The following is a 23,151-nucleotide window of genomic DNA, read 5'->3' as shown; positions in this document are numbered from 1 at the left end:
ACATACACAAGACCATCATAATAGGAGGACAAGATGATGACATCAAAATAAAAGAGAGACTGATTGAGAGGGGGAGGGGAAATGATGGAGTGTGGAGTTTCAAAGGTGCAAGTGGGGGAGGGAGAGAATTACCATGGGTTATTGTCTACAATTATGGAAATTGTCAATAAAAATAAATTTTAAAAAGCCTTAGTTTTTAGTTTATATGGTCCCACCTAAAATATACTTGTCACAGTGAATGGTGGTGCATTTCTCCCTTAAAATTAAGGGGGAACATACATTGGGTATAGTGGCACATGCCTGTAAACCCAGCATTCAGGAGATAGAGGAAGAGAAGTTCAAGGTTATCTCTGGGAGGTGGAAGTAGCCAGGGACAATGTAGTCTAACACTTACTGTTACTTAAACAAAAACTTTCAAAAGTGGTGGTACTTGTCTGTAATACCAGCACCTGGAAGACAGAAGTAGGAGGATTAGAATTGCAAGGCCAGACAGTTCACAACATTCCCGCCTAAATAAAAGTGTAATCTGAGGCTGGCGAAATGGCTTAGCAGTTAAGGCATTTGCCTGCGAAGCCTAGGGATGCCAGTTCAATTCCCCAGGACCCACGTAAGCCAGATGCACAAGAGGGTGCATGCATTTGGAGTCGTTTGCAGTGGCTGGAGGCCCTGGTGCGCTCATTCTCTCTTTTGCTCTTCCTCTTTCCCTCTCTCTCAAATAAATAAAATATTTTTTAAAAGTGTAATCTGAAAACCCAGATATATAAAATGAGAAAAATGATGGAAATGGAAATACTACTTTAAAAAAACTGTTGAAGTATTAGAAATTTAACCCTACATTATGTAAAAATAACAAGAAAAATACAGCATCTATTTATTGTCCTAGAGCCTGTACTATAGATAACTTTTCTGTAGAAAAGATTTTTTTATTTGTTTGTTTTTGTCTCACTATAGCCCAGGCTGACCTGGAATTCACTATGTTTCTGGGTGGCCCAGAACTCACAGTGATCCTCCTATCTCTGCCCTCTGAGTGCCGAGGTTAAAGGCCTACACCATCACACCTGGCTGAAAAGATTGCCTTAAAGCAAAATTATTACATCTGTTTTGGTACTGTCCAACAGACCCATAATCCAAATTATTGGGATTTAAATGATTTCCATGGTTGTTCAGCCTTTAATACCTATGTTGGATTTAGCATACAACTAAGGACCTTCCCTTCCTAAGCACCCTCATCCCCGTAGGGTTTCACTATAGCCCTAGCTGACCTGGAAGTGATTCTGTAGTTAGGCTGACCTTGAACTCACAGCAATCCACAACACCTGACTAATTTTTTTAAAAACTAAACAGTATAAAAGTGGTACTCTCGGTATTGTATTCTACTCACAACTAGTACTACTATAATAAACCATAAATGCTATGAGCTAGTCTTCTTTGGAGAATACTACTATTTTTGAGATAATGTTACCTCTCTGTTGAACTACTTCCTTTGGGCATTCTGTTTCTTACCCATGCACAGTCCTATAAGACAATGGTATAGTAGTCAGAGATCTACCCTATTAGCAGCCAGTACAAAATATTACTAAAATAGTTCCTGGAATAGAAACAACTGACTGCCATACTGTGTGAATTTTAACTACTGATCTTCTATCAGTCCCCAGTGACCAGAAAACACTGCATCGGCAGCATCATAGAAATAAACATCAATTTAGAAAGCATCTTAAACTTAGTGCCTAATTATAATTTTTATGACCATATCACCCTGGATGTGAACAATGGCATCTAATTATAATTTTTATAATCAAAAAATCTATTAATTTTATTTTCTCAAGAAAAAAATTATTCAAGACTAAACTGCAACCAAATGTTGACAATCCATTGTGGATGAGGTATAGAAATATTCAACCATCATTACTAAAGCCTTAATCACTGACTAAAATGATAAATACCACCCACTGCCAATTAAAATATTACAATTCAGATGTCTGTAAATTTCTAGACTGTTGTTTGCAGAAATATTCTGACTGCTCTGTCAAGACAGTCTTTGTGAATGTTTTATTGTAACTCATGAAGTGATCCTGACAGCTGTGACTATCATGGTTCTGTATTTTAAATCCTTGTGAAAGATTACTTCCCCCCTCTTCTACCCATGATTCTATTTCTGCCTAGTGTGTCATCATCTCTTGGGAAGAAATTAATTCTGCTGAACTGGTCAGTCCTTGGTGGGTAAACTCGAGTGGACAAAATGTGTGGTAGTCTTATACTACATACACTGGTAGGCAAATATTGCTGATACAATCTTACAGGCATCCATTATTTTTATTTATTTCTGAAGAGAGAGAGAAAGAGAGAAAAACACCAGGGCCTCTAGCAGTCTCATACAAACTCCAGACATAGGTACCACTTTATGCATCTGGCTTTACATTGGTTCTAGGAAATCAAACCTGGGCCACCAGGCTTTGAAAGCACATATGTTTAACTGCTGAGACATCTCCTCAGCCCCAGCCACTCATATTAATGAGAAAATTTTTATGTATGTAACTTTAAAAAACTCCAAACTCAATAACGTTTAGTTCTTTCCCTCCCTTCCTTCCGTTTTTCAAGGTAGGGTCTCACTCTAGGCCAGGCTGACCTGAATTCACTATGTAGTCTCAGGGAGGCCTCGAACTCACAGTGATCCTCCTCTTCCCAAGTGCTGGGGTTAAAGGCATGCGCCACCATGCCCGACAATTTTTAGTTCTTGACTGCCACACTTAAGGAAACATAGTATACAGAAGTTTTTTTTTTTTTCTTTCTAGTTCCTAGGGGTAGGTGACCCCTGAAGATTGTAATGTAATAATCCTATTATTTCAGTGTTGATTTTATAGCTTTTCTTATTTCTCTATCAGTTTCTGACAGAGAGTATAGGGAATAATCTTTTTTCTTGATTTTTTTCTAGGTACTGTCTCACTCTAGCCCAGGCTGACCTGGAATTCACTCTGTACTCTCAGGGTGGCCTCGAATCCATGGCAATCCTCCTAACTCTGCCTCCTGAGTTCTGGGATTAAAGGTGTGTGCCACCATGCCCGGCTCAGAATAATCTTTTATTTTTGAGGTTTTTTTTGTTTATTTTTATTTATTTATTTGAGAATGACAGACAGAGAGAGAAAGAGGCAGAGAGAGAGAGAGAGAGAATGGGCACACCAGGGTCTTCAGCCACTGCAAATGAACTCCAGACACGTGTGTCCCCTTGTGTATGTGGCTAATGTGAGTCCTGGGGAATCAAGCCTCGAACCAGAGTCCTTAGGCTCCACAGGCAAGTGCTTAAGGGCTAAGCCATCTCTCTAGCCCTCAGAATAAACTTTTTCAAACTCAGGAGCAAGAGGGTAGCAATGGTAACGAAGATGATGTATCTCCAGTTTGGAAGACAAGGATTTCCTGGTTTACCCCTAGAACCACTGCAGAACTTCACCCCCTCCTTGATTGATGGCACATAACCATAGAAAATTTGTCCCTTTGCCTCAGTCACTGCATACTAGAATTACCCAGGGAGCCAAAAAACTTTACATAAACTGGCTTCCACAATTGATCAATTGAGATAATCTCTTTTAAAAGCTTCTTGGTGATTCTAGTCCACAAACCACAATGGAAACCACTATAGACAGCAGAGGACACCATTCCTTATGAGAGAGGCATTAGAGGTCATGCCATCATACATGTGAAAGCCACACAGGCAGATGATGCCACACAGATTCAGAAATGGAGGTAGTTGGTAGGAATATTACACTTTGGCTAATTATAATTTTTCAATTAACCAGCAAAAAAAATTTAAAGCATGAACTATATATCTTATAAATTATAAAAATATTCTATATATTTATGGGTATTACAAGTTGTACACAAAATACAAAAATTTAAGAGTTGAAATAAATGTTTATGTTATTCTAAAGATAATTTTTAATTTGCTGAAATTACAAAACACTTTGTTTTCAAAATGCAATGACCTGTCATGATGTTCTGAATGTTTAGTTTTCAAAAGTATGAGAAATTCAGAAAGCTTTATACAAGGTAACAGCTAATATTATTGTAAGGTATATATCCACAAAGATCAAGGGCCACTGTGTCTGTTATTTTCACCACGCTGTCAGCTCCATTTCTAAGATTCCCTGATAGCTGGTTTCTGGATACCATTCTGCCAATGGGAGAATAAAAGTGGAAAGATTTCCCCAGCAGTTTCCTGAAGGCCCTTCCATTTTAAATTCATAAATGATTTATAGTCAATTTCCTACATGAAACCTTTTTTGTTTTTTGCTTGAAATATCTAAAGTTGTTTCACTCCCCAAGACTGGCACAACTGAGTCATCATTAAAGATGCGATGATAAACCATATTTGATATTGATCATTTCCACTTTGGAAGAGCCAAGTTCTTGTCAAATTTGATCCCTATATTATTGTTTCTACTTCCTAGAGTGATGGGATAATGAGATCACTTCAGAAGCAAGAGACATGTCTGTTTTCATATTTTCTTGTCAACTTGCTTTATTAGTTAGTAATAGGTCTATAACCTATAAATCTGTCTTCATTACCAAACCTAGGAAGTTGAAAGAAATATGTGAGGGCACCCTCAAGAACTTCCATGTGTACCACTTTTACTCTTGCTAAAAATGTCTGACTAGCTGCCAGGCATGGTGGCACACACCTTTAATTCCAGCACTCGGGAGGCAGAGAGAGGACTACTGAGTTCAAAGCCAACATGGTGTATACGTATGTATGTATGTATGTATGTATGTGTTCATGCATGCATGTATGTGTGTGTGTGTGTGTGTGTGTGTGTGTGTGTGTGTGTGTATGAGAGTACAGACAATGATATAGGGCTTATATGACTTAATGTTCAAAAGTTGTTGAAGGGCTGGAGGAATGGCTTAGTGGTTAAGGCACTTGCCCACAAAGCTAAAGGACCCAGGTATGATTTCCCAGGACCCACATAAGCCAGACGCACAAGGTGGCACATGCATAGAGTTTGTTTGCAGTGGCTGGAGGCCCGGGCATGCCCATTCTGTCTGTCTGTCTCTCAAATAAATAAATAAAATTAATTAAAAAGTCATTGGAGTACATTTTATAGGTTTTTGCTTTAATTAGGAATTCAGAATATGATATATTTGTGAGACTGAAAAGATAGTTCATTGGATAAAGACACTTGCCTGCAAAGCGTGCCTACTGGGTCCAATTCCCAGATCACCCACATAAGCTGGATGCAAAAAGTGCCACCAGCGTCTGGTGTTCGTTTTGTAGTAGCAAGAGCCCTAAGCACACTCATATACACACACATGTGCAAACAAAAAGTGTGTATTTTTAAAAACTGATGCCTTTGTATTTATTTTGGTAGTAAAATAATGCAATGTTCAAACATCCTGAATATGTACATTTGGAACCATCTTCTGTTAGGTCAAGTGCTAGTGTCACTAGTAACATGAGCCAGGCAGAGGCTGAGCAGCACCCTACCACTGTGCCGGCTTTACCTACCTTTTTAGAAAGTACAGACAACATACATTCACTGTGACAATTTCAACAACTCAAAAGGATTGTATAAAGAGAATAGGTAAAAATCACTTTAGGACCTACCATTCAAATGTAATGGCTTAAAATATTTAACCAATTTCCAGTTTGGGGAAATAATTACCATGTTTTTCCATGGCAAACGAGAGAACCACTGATATGTATACATATACATTGGGCACTTGTCTTACATTGTTAAATTTCAGCTATGATTGTTGACCAAAAGGATATATTGTTTTATGGTGATTTTGACAAAAAAACAAACAAACAAAAACCCCCTCAAATTCCCTCCAGAAAGCTTCTATCACTTATATCTTAGGTGCACTGTGAGGTGTCATGGTCTTACTGTGAATAAAACCTGTAAGAGTAGGGACTGAACACAGAAGTGTGGTTCACAAGAGAAGAAAAAGAGAAGAGCTACCACATACAAGAAAAGCAAAGAAGGGCAAAGACAACTCAATCCTCGTAGCAGACAGATTCAGGTTCGCTGAGATGAACTTTCAGACCAGGCACAGTTATGGAGGAAGGGATTTATTGAAGCTTACAGATCCAGGGGAAGTTCCATAATGGCAGAAGAAGCTGGCCTGCCTTCACAGGCCCAAGCAGACAGAGAGAAGCACAAGCCTAAAGGTCAAAAGCCACAGCACACTTCAGGAACTCCAGCTAGGCACACTTTGCATATCTTTAGATTGAAATCAGACACCCACCACCACACCTTAAGATCACCCAGTGACATTGCCTCCAGCAGGTAGCTATAGATGGAAACTGCAAACAAACAACTGAATACATTAGGGGCCATCTATTCTATTCGAACCACCACAATCCTGCATTACTTTACTTTCGCTATTTGCACTTACCCCAGAAAGACGGGTGAGGAGCCATTCTACCATGGTACTTCAGTCAACAACTAACTGGTCTACATCATATATATAATATGTATGGACAGCACAACATACAATACTGCCTTGGAATGCAGTAGGCTATAATGTGTAGGTTTGTGTAAGTACACTCTGGGATGCTGATATAATAAAATGGCCCACTGATGCATTTCTTACAATGTATTGAATTCTGATAACCCACGGTTGTAGTTTCTTCTAACAGCAGAAAACGCTACAATAGAAGAGGACAAAGATAGTGATTTTTATCTACTTGTCTCAAGTGCCAGGCAACAGAAAAATGCCTCTCAGATCAAACCCTGCTGTCTCCACTTACCCTGTGGTCCTCTTCTTTAGTTTACTTTCCCCTCAAGTACAACCAGAGGCTATGAGGCTGAAATAGGCTTGGCTCCTTCAGTCCAATCAGGGTGGCTACTTTGGAAGGGTCAGGTGTCCTTCAGCTCACAGTTGGCTTCTTACATATCAGCCTTCTGCTCACTAAAGATGTTTATTTAACCTGGGAGGCATTTGCTCTCTCATATAAAATGACCACAAAAAGGGCTGGGGAGATGGCTCAGCAATTAAGGAATTGCCTGCAAAGCCTAATGACTTGGGTTTGATTCCTCAGAACTCACGTAAAGCCAGGTGCACAAAGTGATGCCTGAATCTGGAGTTCGTTTGCAGTGGCTAGGAAGTATGTGCCCATTCTCTCCCCTCCTAATCTCTCTTTCTCCTTGAAAATAATTTTGAAAAAAATAATAACCACAAAAAACTTAAATACCATAAGAGTGGTTTGGCAGATAGCATTCTTTGCCACTAAGTCTGGAGACTTAACATGTTTAATTTATTTCTTCCTGAACTTGGATCAAAAGAAATGAATCAACAACACACACAAGAGTTCATCTTTTTTTTTGAGGTAGGATCATGTTCTTAGCCCAGGCTGACCTGGAATTCACTTGGTAGTGTCAGGGTGGCCTTGAATTCATGGTGATCCTCCTACCTCTGCTTCCCAAGTGCTGGGATTAAAGGCATGCGCCACCACGCCCCAAAGAGTTCATCTACTAATTGTTACTTGATTTAAATTTCATTTTACATTCTGGAACTGATTTTTCCTTCAATAACAGGGCTTTTGAAGCCGTTAGTCTTTTAAGTACTGTTCATGTTTGTGGCACCATACACAGTACTTAAGAATTTGGGCCCTGGGTAAAGATGTGGCTCAGCAGTTAAACCCTGGTGCACTCATTTTCTTTCTCTCTCAAATAATTAAATAAAAAAGGGATGGAGAGATTGGTCAGTGGTTAAGTCACTTGTCTGTGAAGCCTAATAACCCAGGTTCGATTCCCCAGTACCCACATAAACCTGGTTACGCACAGTTGTGCATGCACCTAGTTTGTTCAAAGTATCCAGAGGCCCTGGCATGCTCATTCTATCTGTTTCTTACTCTCTCTCTCTCACAAATAAATAAATAAAATAATACTAAAATGAAAAGAATTTGAATCCGAAGCCAGTCTGCCTGGACTGGTCAGTTATTTGCTGTATGACTTCAGGTGACCCATCCTCTATGAGTCTCAGTGAGTTCATGAGTAAGATGGGGATCACAGTGGTAGTTACTATAAAAATCATTTATGAAGCACTCATAAGTGGCATATATACAAGTGTGTAATATGAAGGCAATTTATGTGCATACTATTTATTGTATAATTAATGTGGGTTATATAAAAATACCTTAAAAAGGTTTAAAACTTATATAGGCAGCATCTAAAAATGTCTGTGAAAGCAAAATGAGGCCAATGGATCTTCTTAACAAATGAGAAAAGTTACTATTGTTCCAGGACCTTGAAGATTAAAAAAAAATCTTAAATTTTCTGTCAACATATTAAAAGCTGGTATGGTGAGCTGGAGAGATGGCTTAGCAGTTAAGATGCTTGTGTGTTAAGCCTAAGGACCCATGTTCCATCTCTCTCCAGATTCCACATTAGCCAGATGCAGAGGTAAGGCAAGTGCAAAGTTGCACATGCCCATTAGGTGGTGCAAGCATCTGTATTTCGAAAACAGTGGTTGAGGCCCTGGTGCACCAATTCTTTCTCTCTCCTCTCCCAATTTCTTTCACAAAACAAAACAAAACAAAATAGGTATGGTAAGTTACACATGCATAGAAAATGAAAAGTAGGGAAATTAACATTTATTCCATATATTGGTACCAGAAACATTGAGAATGGAAGGAAGAGTTTCATTTTTCTGTAAAACTTAAGGGTCTGGGGAAGGTGGCTCAAGCAGTTAAAAGGCCTGGCTTGCAAAGCTTCCTGGCCCAGGTTTAATTTCCAACCCATTCATATAAGCCAGACACAAAAAGTGGCCCAAGCATCTGGTGTTTTTTTTTAAAATAGTAAATGGAAAGAGAGTTTGGACAGTGGTTCCCTTCTCATCTATAGTGCACCATACAGAACAAGCACCTTCCCTTCTCGTCTACAGTGCACCATACAGAACAAGCAGCTTTTCTGTGCCTGGCACACCATCACAATCCTTATTAAGTACAGATCATGTACTCAAGCACCTGATGGTAAGGCCCTTTCAAAACTGGAGAGTCTAATGCTGAAAGAATAGAGGGCGTTCGGATGATAAGTGACATGCAGAAGACTTACATTGTATTGATGGTTAGCAAATGGCTTATAATTGGTCGTTACAATCTTGTCCAATTGTTTTGACAGTCTTACAGGTTTGGATGATTCTTTTATTTGCAATCTGAAAAATAAAAGTAATCATTAATACACCTGTCTAGTAGAGTGAAATAAGGGAGCTTTGGAATATTATTATACTAGCCTTAATGTAATACTTTAAAACACTGAATAGATAACTAATAGCACTATATACTAAACATACAAGCTACCTCATTATATTCTATAACTCAGTTCAAATACTGTATTATAGGGCTTGAGAAATTGCTTAGTGGTTAAGGTACTTGCCTGAAAAGCCTAAGGACCCAGGTTCAATTCCCTAGTACCCACATAAATCCAGATGCACAAGGTGGCACATGTGTCTGGAGTGAGTTTGTAGTGGCTCGAGGCCCTGGCATGCCCATTCTCTCTCTCTCTCTGTGAAAAAAAAAAGTTAAAATAATCCAGGGTGGAGCCACCTCTTCTGCAGTGGTGCCTGAGCTTTGGAGGGTGAGATAGAGATATCTTATAAGGGGACTACATTTTTAGGTATTTTTATTTATGTACTTGCAAGCAGAGAGAAGGTAGAAGAGAGACAGAGAGAAATGATGTGCTGTGGTTTCCAGTCGCTATAAATGAACTCCAGATGCATGTGGCGCTTGGTGCATCTGGCATTATGTGGGCACTGGGGAATTGAATAAGGCTTTTCAGGCAAGTGCCTTAACCATCTCTAAGCCATCTCTCCAGCCCAAGGTGACTATTTTTTTTTTTTTTTTAAGGTAGGGTCTCACTCTGGCCCAGGCTGACATGGAATTAACTATGTAGTCTTAGGGTGGCCTTGAATTCATGGTAATCCTCCTACCTCTGCCTCCTGAGTGCTGGGGTTAAAGGCATGCACTACCATGCCCGGCTAAGGTGACTACTTAAAAAAAATATTTTATTTATTTATTTATGAGACAGAGGGAGGGAGGGAGAATATGAATGAATAAATGAATGAATATGGGTGCATCAGGGCCTCTAGCCATTGCAAACAAACTCTAGATATATGCACCACCCTGTGCATTTGGCTTTATGTGGGTCCTGGGGAATCAAACCTGGGTCCTCTGGCTTTGCCGGCAAGTGTCTTAACTCCTCTGCCATCTCTCCAGCCCTTTTTTGTTTTAAAAGATCAAAGAGGGGGAAGAGATCAAAAATTAAAGTAAAGTTTAGATTCTGAGTACTTTCTAAATTTTCTGTAATAAGCAGGTATGATGTTTCCAGATGGAAAAGTAAGCATATTTAAAGAGATAAGGCTGAAGTGACTCTTCTAAGCTGAGATGTTGCCCACCCACTAAGAGATATATTTCTAGAAAGAGAAAAGAGATGGAAGGCAGGCACAGGAATGTATATAAAGTATTAGCACCGGGCATTTGTAACTCCTTGGCAAAACAAAAACAATCAAGCAAATTAAGTAGCTCCCCATTTGTGAACACACCCTTTGTGTATTCAGACAGGCAGCCCTGTCCCATATTGCAGTCAATTCTCAAGGGTCTGGCCTCTCCAACTTACCTTCCCTGTGGCAGTCATGTCTCTTCCATGACTGAATCTCATGAGAAATTCAAGGAGAGCAGCATGTATTAGGTCCTTTCTTCCACATTAAACCACAGTAAATAACTGATCCCATTACTTAACAGCTTGAAAATTCCTCAGGGTTTCACTGTTTTTAGGTAAGTGCTTCTTTAGAAATGGTAGTTTATTCCTGTCACAAGCTGACACTCGACTTTATTTGTAGACATGGCATCCTGAGTCAGGTTCCTAAAGCTCACTTCCTTTCTATTTTAAAAGCCAGGTTCATCAATGTTGTGCCACATCATTAGCAAAGTATTGATTCTTTTCAATAAAGGAACACACTGTAGTTTGCTTGTAAATAGAGCTCATATAAAAATTTAACCTTTTCATTATACATTTAAAAAGTCAATCTCCAGTTTTGTTTTATTTAAAAGAGGACATCCTATGATTCAAAACTCAAAAGGTTAATCTATGGGCTGAAAATACATGTTTTTAAAAGAATTAAATCTTTTTTTTTTTATTTATTTATTTGAGAATGACAGAGAGAGAGAAAGAGGCAGAGAGAGAGAGAGAGAAGGGGAAGCCAGGGCTTCCAGCCTCTGCAAACGAACTCCAGACACATGCGCCCCCCTTGTGCATCTGGCTAACGTGGGTCCTGGGGAATCGAGCCTTGAACCAGGGTCCTTAGGCTTCACAGGCAAGCGTTTAACCGCTAAGCCATCTCTCCAGCCCAAGAATTAAATCCTAATGGGCTGGTTCGACCCTCCAGGACCCATGTCAGCCAGATGCACAAGGTGGCACAAGTATCTGGAGTGTGTTTGCAGTGACTAAAGGCCCTGGCACGCCCATTCTCTCCCCCACCCTCTTTCTCTCTCTCAAATAAATAAATAAAATATGTTAAAAACAAAAGAATTAAATCTTAAAATACTTTAATTAACTGTGAAGAGTTTAAATAACTTAGCAGGGTTCTGTATGTAACACTAAATAATTCATTTAATAATATCTCATGAAGTGTCAGAACAATTTGCAGCTCTATTTCATCAGTGAACAATGTACTTAAAACACTGCCAACTTCAACACACTTTCAAAGTCAAATAAGGATTATCTGGGTTTTTCCAAATGAAATAATTTGTAAATACTTGTTTCAAAAAGAAGGGGAGCCACCTTCATACAAAGGTGGTAGGTATTGGACTAAAACTGGGAGAAAGCTAAAACCTTTGGAGTGCTGATTATTATTATTATTATTATTATTATTATTATTATTATTATTTCCCAAAGTAAGGTCTCTCAGTACCACAGGCTGAGCTGGAATTCACTATGTAGTCTCAAGCTGGCCTGGAACTAATGACAATCCTCCTACTTCTGCCTCCTGAGTTCTGGAATTAAAGGTATACCCCAAGCCCAGAAAGTTCTAGCATTTTTAAGATTGGGTTTTAACTTCGGATCATTTAAAAATACAGTACTATTGTCAAGAAGCAGCAATCAGAAAAATCTATGTTCTTGATCTTGGTTTCCTAGCACCACTACAGGACAATTAATTCAGGCATATGTGACATATTTAGAAGATGAAGGCAAACATGTTTTAGTATTTTCCCTAACACAGAGCAACTGCATAAAAGGACACACATAAAACACTTGCTACTGTTGTCCTGACTCATGTGTATCTCTCTGTCAAATGTGAGAATCTTATACAATGAAACTTTATTTTGTAAGTATTCTGATGAAATAAAATGCAATTAGTTTTAAAAATCTGTAATTGAAAATTTCAAGTGACTGAGAATTAAATTCTTGGACACTTAAGTGGGAGAAGTTTAAATGTGGCTCTTAAATTACATGCAAGAGTTACCACATAAAAAGCACTAAACCCCTTGTATAAAACCAGAGCCTGGGTCTGAGAGGACAAAGTGGATGACACCCCCATTTACCTGTGCATGTGAGGACAATGTGGATGACACCTCCATTTACCTGTGTATGTGAGGACAATGTGGATGACACTCCCATCTACCTGTGCACGTGAGGACAATGTGGATGACACCCCCATCTACCTGTGTACGTGAGGACAATGTGGATGACACCCCCATTTACCTGTGTATGTGAGGACAATGTGGATGACACCCCCATCTACCTGTGTATGTGAGGACAATGTGGATGACACCCCCATCTACCTGTGTATGTAAGGACAATGTGGATGACACCCCCATCTACCTGTGTATGTGAGGACAATGTGGATGACACCCCCATCTACCTGTGTATGTGAGGACAATGTGGATGACACCCCCATCTACCTGTGTATGTGAGGACAATGTGGATGACACCCCCATCTACCTGTGTATGTGAGGACAATGTGGATGACACCCCCATCTATCTGTGTATGTGAGGACAATGTGGATGACACCCCCATCTACCTATGTATTGAGGACAATGTGGATGACACCCCCATCTACCTGTGTATGTGAGGACAATGTGGATGACACCCCCATTTACCTGTGCATGTGAGGACAATGTGGATGACACCCCCATCTGTCTTTGTATGAAGGGACCATCTGGATGACCCCCGCATCTACTGCTAGGGTTGATTTGGCTGGTCTGGCTGGTCAGGTGTGCGTCCTCTTCCTTCCTCTCCATTTCATGTGTACCCCACCAAGAGCTGCTTGCTCCATCCTTGAAGACAACCTTTCCTGAACAAGGGAGCATCATTCATTGTCAAGGGTATAAATAGCCATGCTCACCTACTAGAACCTCCAAGTAAACTCTTAAGCTGCAAAATATCTTATAGTATTGCTTACATTCAAGAAATGTAACTTCACAGTAAAAGTATATAAACTGAAATCTAGAAAGGTAAGTATGAAATGAATTATATATATTAGGAGAGAGCATAGATTACTAGATTTGGCAATACATGGTTGTAGGTAAGCCTGCTAAAATTGTGTTCAGAGAATGGCATGCCTGTTCACACTGTGGTCTTCAATGCTAAATCCAATTTCTATTAGAAGATATCTCATTTTAGCTGTAGGTTCAGTGGTTAGCCAAGTGTTTCACATTATTATATTTCTCTCTTCTTTTTCCCACCTACCTTCTTCCCTCCCTCTCTTCCCCTTCCTTCTTTCATAGAATAGCTGTGTGGCATCCTGTAAGCATTGGTTTTATTTTAAGTACAAACCTGTGAATGAATTCACTAAATTGATTTTCCATTTCAAATCAGTGGTTAAAAAGCAACAAGGTGGGCTAGAGAGATGGTTTAGTGGTTAAAGTACTTGCCTATAAAGCCTAAGGACCCAGGTTCAATTCCCCAGAGCCCATGTAAGCCAGATCTACATGGTGGCGCATGTGTCTAGAGTTTGTTGCAGTGCTTAAAAGTGCTGGCATCCCCATTCTCTCGCTCATTCTCTTACTAGCAAAATAATTATATAAAAATAAACTTAAAAAAAAAAAGCAAGCCAAGCTTATGCCCCACCTAATGCAAGGTAGGCAGATTTCTATGGTACCATTTACTATTGGCCTTAACCCTTAGCTATCTCATTTTAAAACTTAAAAAAAAAATGTTCTTTATTTTTAAATACTAAGGTTATTAGAAAATCAGATTTTTGTTTTTTATATGAGCAGAGAGAGAGAGAAGGGGAAAAAAGGAGAGCATGGGCTCACCAGGGTCTCTTACCATGGCAAATGAACTCAAGATGCATAAGCCACTTTGTTAATTTGGCTTTACGTGGGTACTGGGTAACTGAACCTATGTCAGCTGGCTTTGCAGGCATGCCCCTTTAACTGCTAAGCCATCTCCCCAGCCCCCAAAATCAGAATTCTAAAGCAATACAATTATCCAATTTGTGTTTTAAAGACTCTTTTGACTCCCACTTGCAGAATACTGCTGTTATTGGAGCTGCTGACCATGAAGGCCCAAGTCTGGGTCTGAGAGCTTACCCACATTAAGAGAAAATGACATTGTATATGGTGAAGTGGAAGAATGAATTTATTCATAGTTTGGGCCCAAATATGGGAAAGACACTCTCAGGCTGCTTCTGTCTTGACTATCATCATGTCCTATCATAGTATCCTGATTTATAAAACAACAGTCAGGAAAACACAGGTAGAGACATGGCTATGTGTGGGCTATAATAGTAACCTGCCTTGCAAAAACAGTGAAACAAGCCAGGAAAGCACAGGTAGAGTCAGGGCTCCTGTGTGGCACACCAGGACCACCTGGTTCTGCCAACGAACTCCAGATGCATGCACTACTTTGTGCATCTGGAGAAACGAACCTGGGTACCCAGGTTTTGTAAGCAATCACCTTTAACCTCTGAGCCAACTCCGCAGCTCTCCCAAGATTATTACTTAAGGAGCTAGTATGTATTATGTTCCTTCCCATAACGGAAAAGCTCAAGGCCTAGGTGAGAAGAGCTGAAGCACCAGTAAAATGGTGTGTGTTTTGGGAGAACTTGTTGAACACTCATGAGCTTCAGCTATGCCTTCACTGTACCCTTTCTTCCTAGCAAGCAGAATGAGAACCAGAACCGAGCCTCAGACCATTACTCTATATGGTCCTGTACAAGTCCATGTGATAGAGCACAGATCATTTACTAACTCACAGAACTTAGTTCCAAATACATTATTATTATTACTATTATTTCTTCCTGCTTCTCTTCTTCCTGCTTTTGAGACAGGGTCTGATGCAGTCCAGGCTGACCTTGAACTTCTGATTCTCTTGTTTCCACCTCCTCACTGTTGGGATCATAGATGTGTATTTACCACACCTGATTTATGTGGTTCTGGGCATTAAACTCAGGGCTCTGTGCACGCTATGCAGAGACACTCTACCAACATACCACATTCATAGCCCAATTCTTTCTTCTTGAGCCATTAGCCTACAACTCATCCAGTTTTACATACACACAAAAAGCACATATTACTTTGTAACACTGAAAAAAGATTCCTATTAAGTCAGTATCACTAGTCATTAAGCCATAATCATGGATTATAGTTACCCTAACAAAGTGAAAAACCCTCATTATAGCTCTTTTATGAAGAGCTATTAACTGAACTAGAAATTTAGTTTTCAAATTATTCAATATATTTTGAAAATATAAAATTCATGTTAAAATAATAACATATACACCTTTCAAATATTTAAAGGAAGAACATTATTAAGACCTAGCAACATGGAAAAAGGCCAAACTTGATCTAAGCTATTGGCAGAGTTGGGAAGAGAAGTCTACAAACTTGAGCTAATCATCTCCTGTTTACTCAGTGGTACATCCAGTGTTTCTCACCTAACAGGGAATTCAATAAATGTTGAAAAAAAGTAAGTAACACTTACTGGACAATTACATCATAAAGGTAGACTCCTCTACTAACAAATATTGCAATAATGCCTGGTTTTGTACATGTAGACAACTTTCATGTCTAAGCAGAAACCTCTATGCAATACCGCCTTGGCAATTTAGTTATCAACAAAAGAATTAAAAATAACTACAGCAAATTGAATAGCAAATAATTTCCACTAGCAAGTGGCCAATGTAGGAGACATTTCATAATGTAATGGAACTACCTATCTTTTGTGCTATATTATGCTTACATTTGATTGCAAGTTTTGGTATTATTAAAATGACAAGCTTTACAAAAGAATGTGCATTCTGAAAGACTTAGATATCTGCCCCTCACAGCTCTTCTCCATCATACTGTTGTATTTCCTATTAGCCTGTACCTTGATTTTTATGCTGAAATTGAAAATTCTAGTTCTCAGTTTTTATGCTAATACACTGAATGCACCCCAGTGTATGTGAACTCAACCAGTCATAGCTAAAAAAAAAAAAAAAAAGACTTAGATATCATTTCTGAAAGGGAGAGAATGCAGCAAGGAAAGGGAGTAAACAGTTTCCCCCCAGGGGAGAAGGAGGCTGACAGTCAGGGTGGGAATAAGAGAGAGGTCGTGGCAAGAGAAGCAGGAACAGCAGCGCAGCCTTGAGAGTGCCGCACAGCACCCAGTCAGGGCTAGAGAAAGGGCGTTCCCGAAGCAGTGCAGCTGCGGAGCAGGTGTACAGAGGGCAAAGAGAAGGACATCTGCGGGGACAGAATACCCAGGTGAAGCTGAGATGCCTCGCTAGTATGAAAGGGTTCTGAGGTAGCCAGCTGCAAGTGCACATACAGGAAGCTTCAGCATTTGGGAAGCAGAGCAGAAAGCTTCTTGGAGTTCATGACAGTCAGTACATGTTCATCTGAGGGCAATAAACTTTAGAGCTTGAAACAGGAGTTGAACTATGTATCTTTACCTAGCAAGGCTAGCAGAGGGATCACAGGTAGCAAATATTAAATGACTTCTACAAGTATTCCTTACAAGCATGTACTATTTGCTAAACAGTAACAACTTGAAAGCATCTCCTCCAAACATTATTTGGAAGCATCATAAGATGCGGACCTTGCTCATATGCTTAGGACCAGAATAACATGTGATACCAGTGAGTTGAATTAGAAAAAGAGAAGTTTTAGGTTACACTTAATCAGAGAGAGGGCAATTTGGTGGTCAAATCATAATACTTATAGTAATATATGCTAGCATTTAGATTTGGCACATGAGAGAAAGGCTATATAAGGGATTTAGGTTCACTTTTCTCTCTACAGAAAATACCTGCTAAAGTAAAACATTATAGTATACTAAGTCAATAAACATGAATAAAAACTTCTCAGAAATAAAATCACATTCCAAGCTCTTTATTTTTAATTTTTGGGATTCACTATGTACTATCAGGGTATCTGCAAAGTCACAGTGATCCCCCTACCTTGCCTCTCACGTGCTGGGATAAAAGGCAGGTGCCACCACACCTCACTCACATTCCAAGTTCTTAAGAGCCGTATGTGGCTAGAGAGTGCCATACCGGACACATAGATATATAACACTTCTTCTGTTGCACAAATCATCCCACAAAGTGTATTGGGCACAGCAAGAGAAATTTATTTTTTTTTTCTTTTGGTATTTTGAGGTAGGGTCTTGCTGTAGCCCAGGCTGACCTCGAAATTCACTATGCATCTCAGGCTGGCTTTGAACTCACAGTGATCCTCCTACCTCTGCCTCCAGAGTGCTGGGATTAATAGCATGTGCCACCACGCCCAGCTGAGAAGCACAAGTTTAAATGTCTATAGGGACCTGTCAGGTACGTGGTGAACTGGAAGGGGCACCGATTCCACCCAGGGAGCTGTCAGCCCTCCACTCCAGCTGACTGTTACTTTTAGGACTATAGTGTCAGCAGATCTTCTAATTTAAGAAAATGTAAGACATCACTTATCACATCTTACAAGTAGCTTAATTAAAAAAAAAAAGTGCAACCTTCTCACATTAAACTGACCAAGCAAAAAACTTCAACATACACACACACACACACACACACACACACACACACACAAAACCACCCCCTGGCATATACTATTTATATTAGGATATTAATTAGAGGCCTCTGATCTGGAGATTAAGATCCCAAAGGTTTGTTTGTTTGTTTGTTTGTTTATTTATTTATTTATTTATTTATTTGGTTTTTCAAGATGGGGTCTCACCCTAGCTCAGGCTGACCTGGAATTCACTAAAGGCGTGTGCCACCACACCCAGCTCCAAAGATTTTTGTTTTTCTTGCAAAACAGCAACAAAGATTATTAGAGCAACAGTCATGACATCAGTGGGATAGAATCACCTACATCAAGACTATAGTTGTGAGCCAGGCGTGGTGGTGCACCCCTTGAATCCCAGTGCTCAGGGGAGGCAGAGGTAGGAGGATCACTGTGAGCTCAAGGCCACCCTGAGACTACATAGTGAATTCTAGGTCAGCCTGAGCTAGAATGAGACCCTCCCTCAAAAAAACAAAAACAAAACCCCCCCAGAAACTTAAGTAATTCAAACATTAAAACCTTAATACTGATTGAATTTTTCTGTATGGGAACAAAAGAATTAATACAACTAAGTTCCAATGTAAATATGACCTGTCCATGACCACACAGCTTATCAGAGGTAGAGAAGGGGGAGGGTGTGTGGGTCAAGACTCCAAGTAGATCACAGGAGCACATGCCTGTAGTTCCAGTTACTAGGCATGGACAAAAAGCAGAAGTGTTTGAGCCTACTGTTTGAGGACAGCTTGGGCAACTTAGTAAGACTTCATCTTTAATCAATCAATCTTCTTTGAATAGTGCTTATCATCTATACCATAACTTATTATACATATAATGAAGAAATCAGATGTATTTCATATTTAGTAAATATATCATATCCAAAATATATCTAATTACATTAGCTAGCAAGGTGTTCAGAAGGTACCTACACTCAGCAAGGCAATGATGATTCACACTGGATCCTTGTTTGCTCCTAGATTTTTGTTAGAAATGATAGCCTCCTACATATTTTTGATGTGTGTTGAGTAGGGTGAAATAAATGATATTTAGTGTAATGGAGACCTCTTGAGTTTTATTTTTATTTTTTCTTTATTTTTATTTGTTTATTTGAGAGTGACAGAGAGAGAGGAAGAGAGAGAGAGAAAGAAAGAGAGAGAGAGAGAGAGAGAGAGAAAGAGGCAGAGAGAGAGAGAGAGAGAGAGAGAGAGAGAGAAAGAGAAAGAGGCAGAGCGAGAGAGAGAAAGAGAGAATGGGCGTGCCAGGGCTTCCAGCCACTGCAAACAAACTCCAGATGCATGCGCCCCCTTGTGCATCTGGCTAACCTGGGTCCTGGGGAATGGAGCCTCGAACCGGGGTCCTTAGGCTTCATGGGCAAGCAAACAACTAAGCCATCTCTCCATACCAAGTTTTATTATTTTTAATTACTGCATAGCTTCTATTTTTCCCAAAACACCTAACCACTTACCTAATAGTCACTTCTCTAGGAAGAATATACCACCAGCAGGCAGAGAGTATCTATTTACCTGCTATCTAGACAAAACAAAATCTCCTTTAAACAGTCCACACCATAAGCATCTCAGCTGACAGTCTGAATAGTTTCTGTCATCTTATATAATTTCCTTTTCTTGAGTAATCAATCTATATTCATGCTTAGCTTAAAGGTATGCTCAGTGTATAGCATTACCCTAAGCATGGAGTTCTTCCAAGCTCCCTGCATTCTGGCTGCAAACAGGTGCTTACACTATGGAAAGGCCTAAGTGGGAGGTGGCACACCAAACAATGGAACAATAGAATATCTGAGGTATATTGCCTAAAGGTTTTGTTCAAGTAATCACAACTTTTCCTAACTTTCAACTTATTCATCACAATACTTTCTTTTTAGTTCAAGCCATCTCATGAAAGCAAAATTGCTTTCACTTATGAAATCTGCAGATGAAATAATGAAAAGAGGGAGTAATGAATAACATCTAATAACTTCTATTGCTCATGATTTTCCTCTTAACTACACACTAAAGTCATTATTTTAGTATAAGCAAAAAGAAATATATAAGAGAATAAAAAGTTGAGCTGAGAGCTGGAGAGATGGCTTAGTATCAAGACGTTTGCCTGCAAAGCCAAATGACCTTCAATTCCCCAGGACCCACGTAAGCCAGATAAACAAAGTGGTACATATATCTGGAGTTTGTTTGCAGTGGCTGGAGGCCCTGGTGTGCCGATTCTCTCTCTCTGATAAAAAAACAAAATATTAAAAAAAGTTGAGCTGATCAGAAATCTTTTATTTTCTCTCAATACATGACTAAGTGGCTAGATACTATTTCTCCATTAGAAATGAAATCACCTTAAAGTCCAGTGAGTGATAAGGACAAGACACTGGAATTTATTCATTGCTCAAGAATTTTTGGGGACTGGAGAAATGGCTCAGTGATTCAACGTCATCACTTATAAAGCCTGATGGCCTGGGTTCAATTTCCCAGTGCCTACATAAAGCCAGATGCACAAAATGGCTCATATATCTGGAGTTTGTTTGCAGTGGCAAGAGACCCTAGCACATTCAGTCTTCCCCCACCCCTCATCCTTTCTGCTTGCAAATAAATACATTTTTAAAGAAAAGAGTTTTCAGCTGGATGTGGTGGTGCATGTCTTAATCCCAGCACTCAGGAGGCAGAGGAGAGAGGATTGCCATGAATTCGAGGCCACCCTGGGACTACTGAATTCCAGGTCAGCCTGAGCTACAGGAAAACCCTACCTTGAAAATCCAAAAAAAAAAAAAAAAAAAAAAAAACCCAAAAAACAGTTTTTATTCTCAGAAATGGTGGCACAAGCCTGTAATTTCAGCACTTGGGAAGCTAAGGCAGTTATTGCCAAGATGATTTCTTCATTCCCCTTCTCTAAACTCCAACAAAAGTAAATACTTTTATGTAGTTCACAGAAGTAGGGATAAAGCTTTTCTTATCTAAAGTCCTAATAGTATTATCAACTCAGTATTTAAAAAGGGAGCACGCCTTTAATTGCAGCACTAGGGAGGCAGAAGTAGGAGGATCGCCATGAGTTTAAGGTCAGCCTGGGCTAGAGTGATACTCTGCAACCCTCCCCACCAATAAAAAATAAAAAAAGTAAAAAATAAAAAAAAGAGCCTTTAAGTGACAGCATACATAATGGCCTTAAATACCAGACCAGAAGAATGTACCACACTGCCACATGCAGGACTGGAAACTGCAGTTCATGGTTTTAAATTCTAGTTCCATTCATCCACCACTGGGGGTAACACTTGCTAAGTGCTGAATTATAGTAGGTACTGATTGTTGCCAGACCCCAAGTGGAGTGAAAAGGCCCAAACAAGGGCACTCCCTATAGAGTGGTTAGCAGGAGGAAATGGCGATGACAACATAGAGGTTGACCTTGGCAATGATCTTGGCAACCTTATCACATAGCTAACTGCCACATATGCTTTTGTAAAGGCCCTGCTTGCCCCTGCCACTACACCCAGCAAAATAATTAAAAGATATTTCATTATTTTAAAAATTATGCACTTATAAGAGCAAGGGAGAGAGATGTGTGCACCAGGGCCCCTAGTCACTGCCAATGAACTCTAGACACATGTGCCACCATGCGCATCTGGCTTACATGGGTAGTGGGGAGTTGATCCTGGGTCCTTAGGCTTCGCAGACAAGCATTAAGCCATCTCTCCAGCCCCCCAAATTTTTTTCCATATAGAGCAAGGGCGAGACAGAAAGACAGACAGATACACACACACACACACACACACACACACAGAGAGAGAGAGAGAGAGAGAGAGAGAGAGAGAGAGAGAGAATTGGTGGGCCAGGGTCTCAGCCACTGAAACAGAACTCCAGATGCTTGTGCCACCTAGTAGGCATGTGTGACCTTGTGCTTGCCTCACCTTTGTGTGTTTGGCTAATGTGGGATCAGGATAGGTCCTTAGGCTTTGTAGACAAGTGCCTTAATGGCTAAGCTATCTTTCTAGCCCCCCAACAATAATTTTTACATAAAGGTCTTAGTGAGAGCTGGGGATATATTTCTGTGGTATAGTGGTGGCCTAGCATACCCAAGGCCCTAGGTTTAATTCCAAGACTCCATGACTCCCCACAAAGGCAAGAAAACAAAGAGGTAATTAATTTGTGAATGGCCTCTTCCAAAGGATAAATTCAGTTTATTTTAGCTATTATTGTACTTATCACTACCAGTGAAATACCAACATTGAACAGAGGTGAATGAGCAATAGTTCAATAAGCACACATCTTTTAGTTAGTACCTTGTTCACACACTGGAGCTGAGAAACAAGATGCTTGGAATTTGTGTTCATCCTTATTTTATTCGGATGAGTATATGTGACTACATCAAATTAAAAACTTCATTCATCTCTTCTGATGTTTTCAAAGATAAGAAAATTCCATACAAATAAAACATGTAATGTTCATGAAAGTGGTAATTAAAACTAATTGCAATTCAGCCACAGCACCAAAGGTGTAAAAGATTGGTACTCACAGTTTGAGGTAACTATTTATTGGATTTAAAAAGTTCACTGGAGAGGGGACAATGTTTCACTTGTAGCCAAGGCTGACCTCAAACTTCTAGCAATGCTTCTGGCTCAGCCCCCAGGGCCTGCCAGATTTTAGATGTAAGCAAAGATTCCTTAGATTTAAACCTTTGGGGCATTTGAATGAATTGCCATCAGTAATGACTAAACTACCAGAACCAAAGGAAAATGTACATGCGAGTGAGAGCCCTGAATATGCAGATGACATATGATGAACAGCAGCTGGCTTCAAAAATTACTTTCCCCATCTTCATTATATTTAAACTACTCAAGAAGGTTATATAATCTTCACCTTCAAAAATACAGAGTAACATCTCCCCTGCACTGTATCATAAATTTCTAGTTTGTTTTGGCTAGTGTTTCCATTTTTCCCCTCCATGGCCTTCTTAGTTTATTTTTCTATGCAGCTCTGGATCATTTCATTACATATTTTACCATAAAAAAAATCAATCAAGCCAGCTAGGTGGTGGTGCACGGCTTTAATCCCAGCGCTTGGGAGGCAGGGGTAGGAGGATCGCCGTGAGTTTGAGGCCACCCTGAGACTACACAGTGAATTCCAGGTCAGCCTGAGCTACAGCAAAACCCTACCTCAAAAAACAAAAAACAAAACAAAAAAATCAA

General features: G+C 39.7%; 1 protein-coding gene across 1 annotated transcript in view; it reads right to left on the bottom strand.

Annotated features, from left to right (window-relative positions):
* The window catches only part of Gtf2f2 (general transcription factor IIF subunit 2), a 248,512-nt gene that overhangs the window by 21,498 nt on the left and 203,863 nt on the right, over nt 1–23,151 (bottom strand). Inside the window, 1 exon segment of the mRNA XM_045146038.1 lies at nt 9,048–9,147. Within this exon segment, the coding sequence (XP_045001973.1) occupies nt 9,048–9,147 (100 nt within the window).

Source organism: Jaculus jaculus, chromosome 3, assembly GCF_020740685.1.
Source record: "Jaculus jaculus isolate mJacJac1 chromosome 3, mJacJac1.mat.Y.cur, whole genome shotgun sequence".
NCBI lineage: Eukaryota > Metazoa > Chordata > Mammalia > Rodentia > Dipodidae > Jaculus > Jaculus jaculus.
The sequence above is the reverse complement of the archived record's forward strand: the minus strand, read 5'-3'. Positions and strand labels throughout refer to the sequence as shown.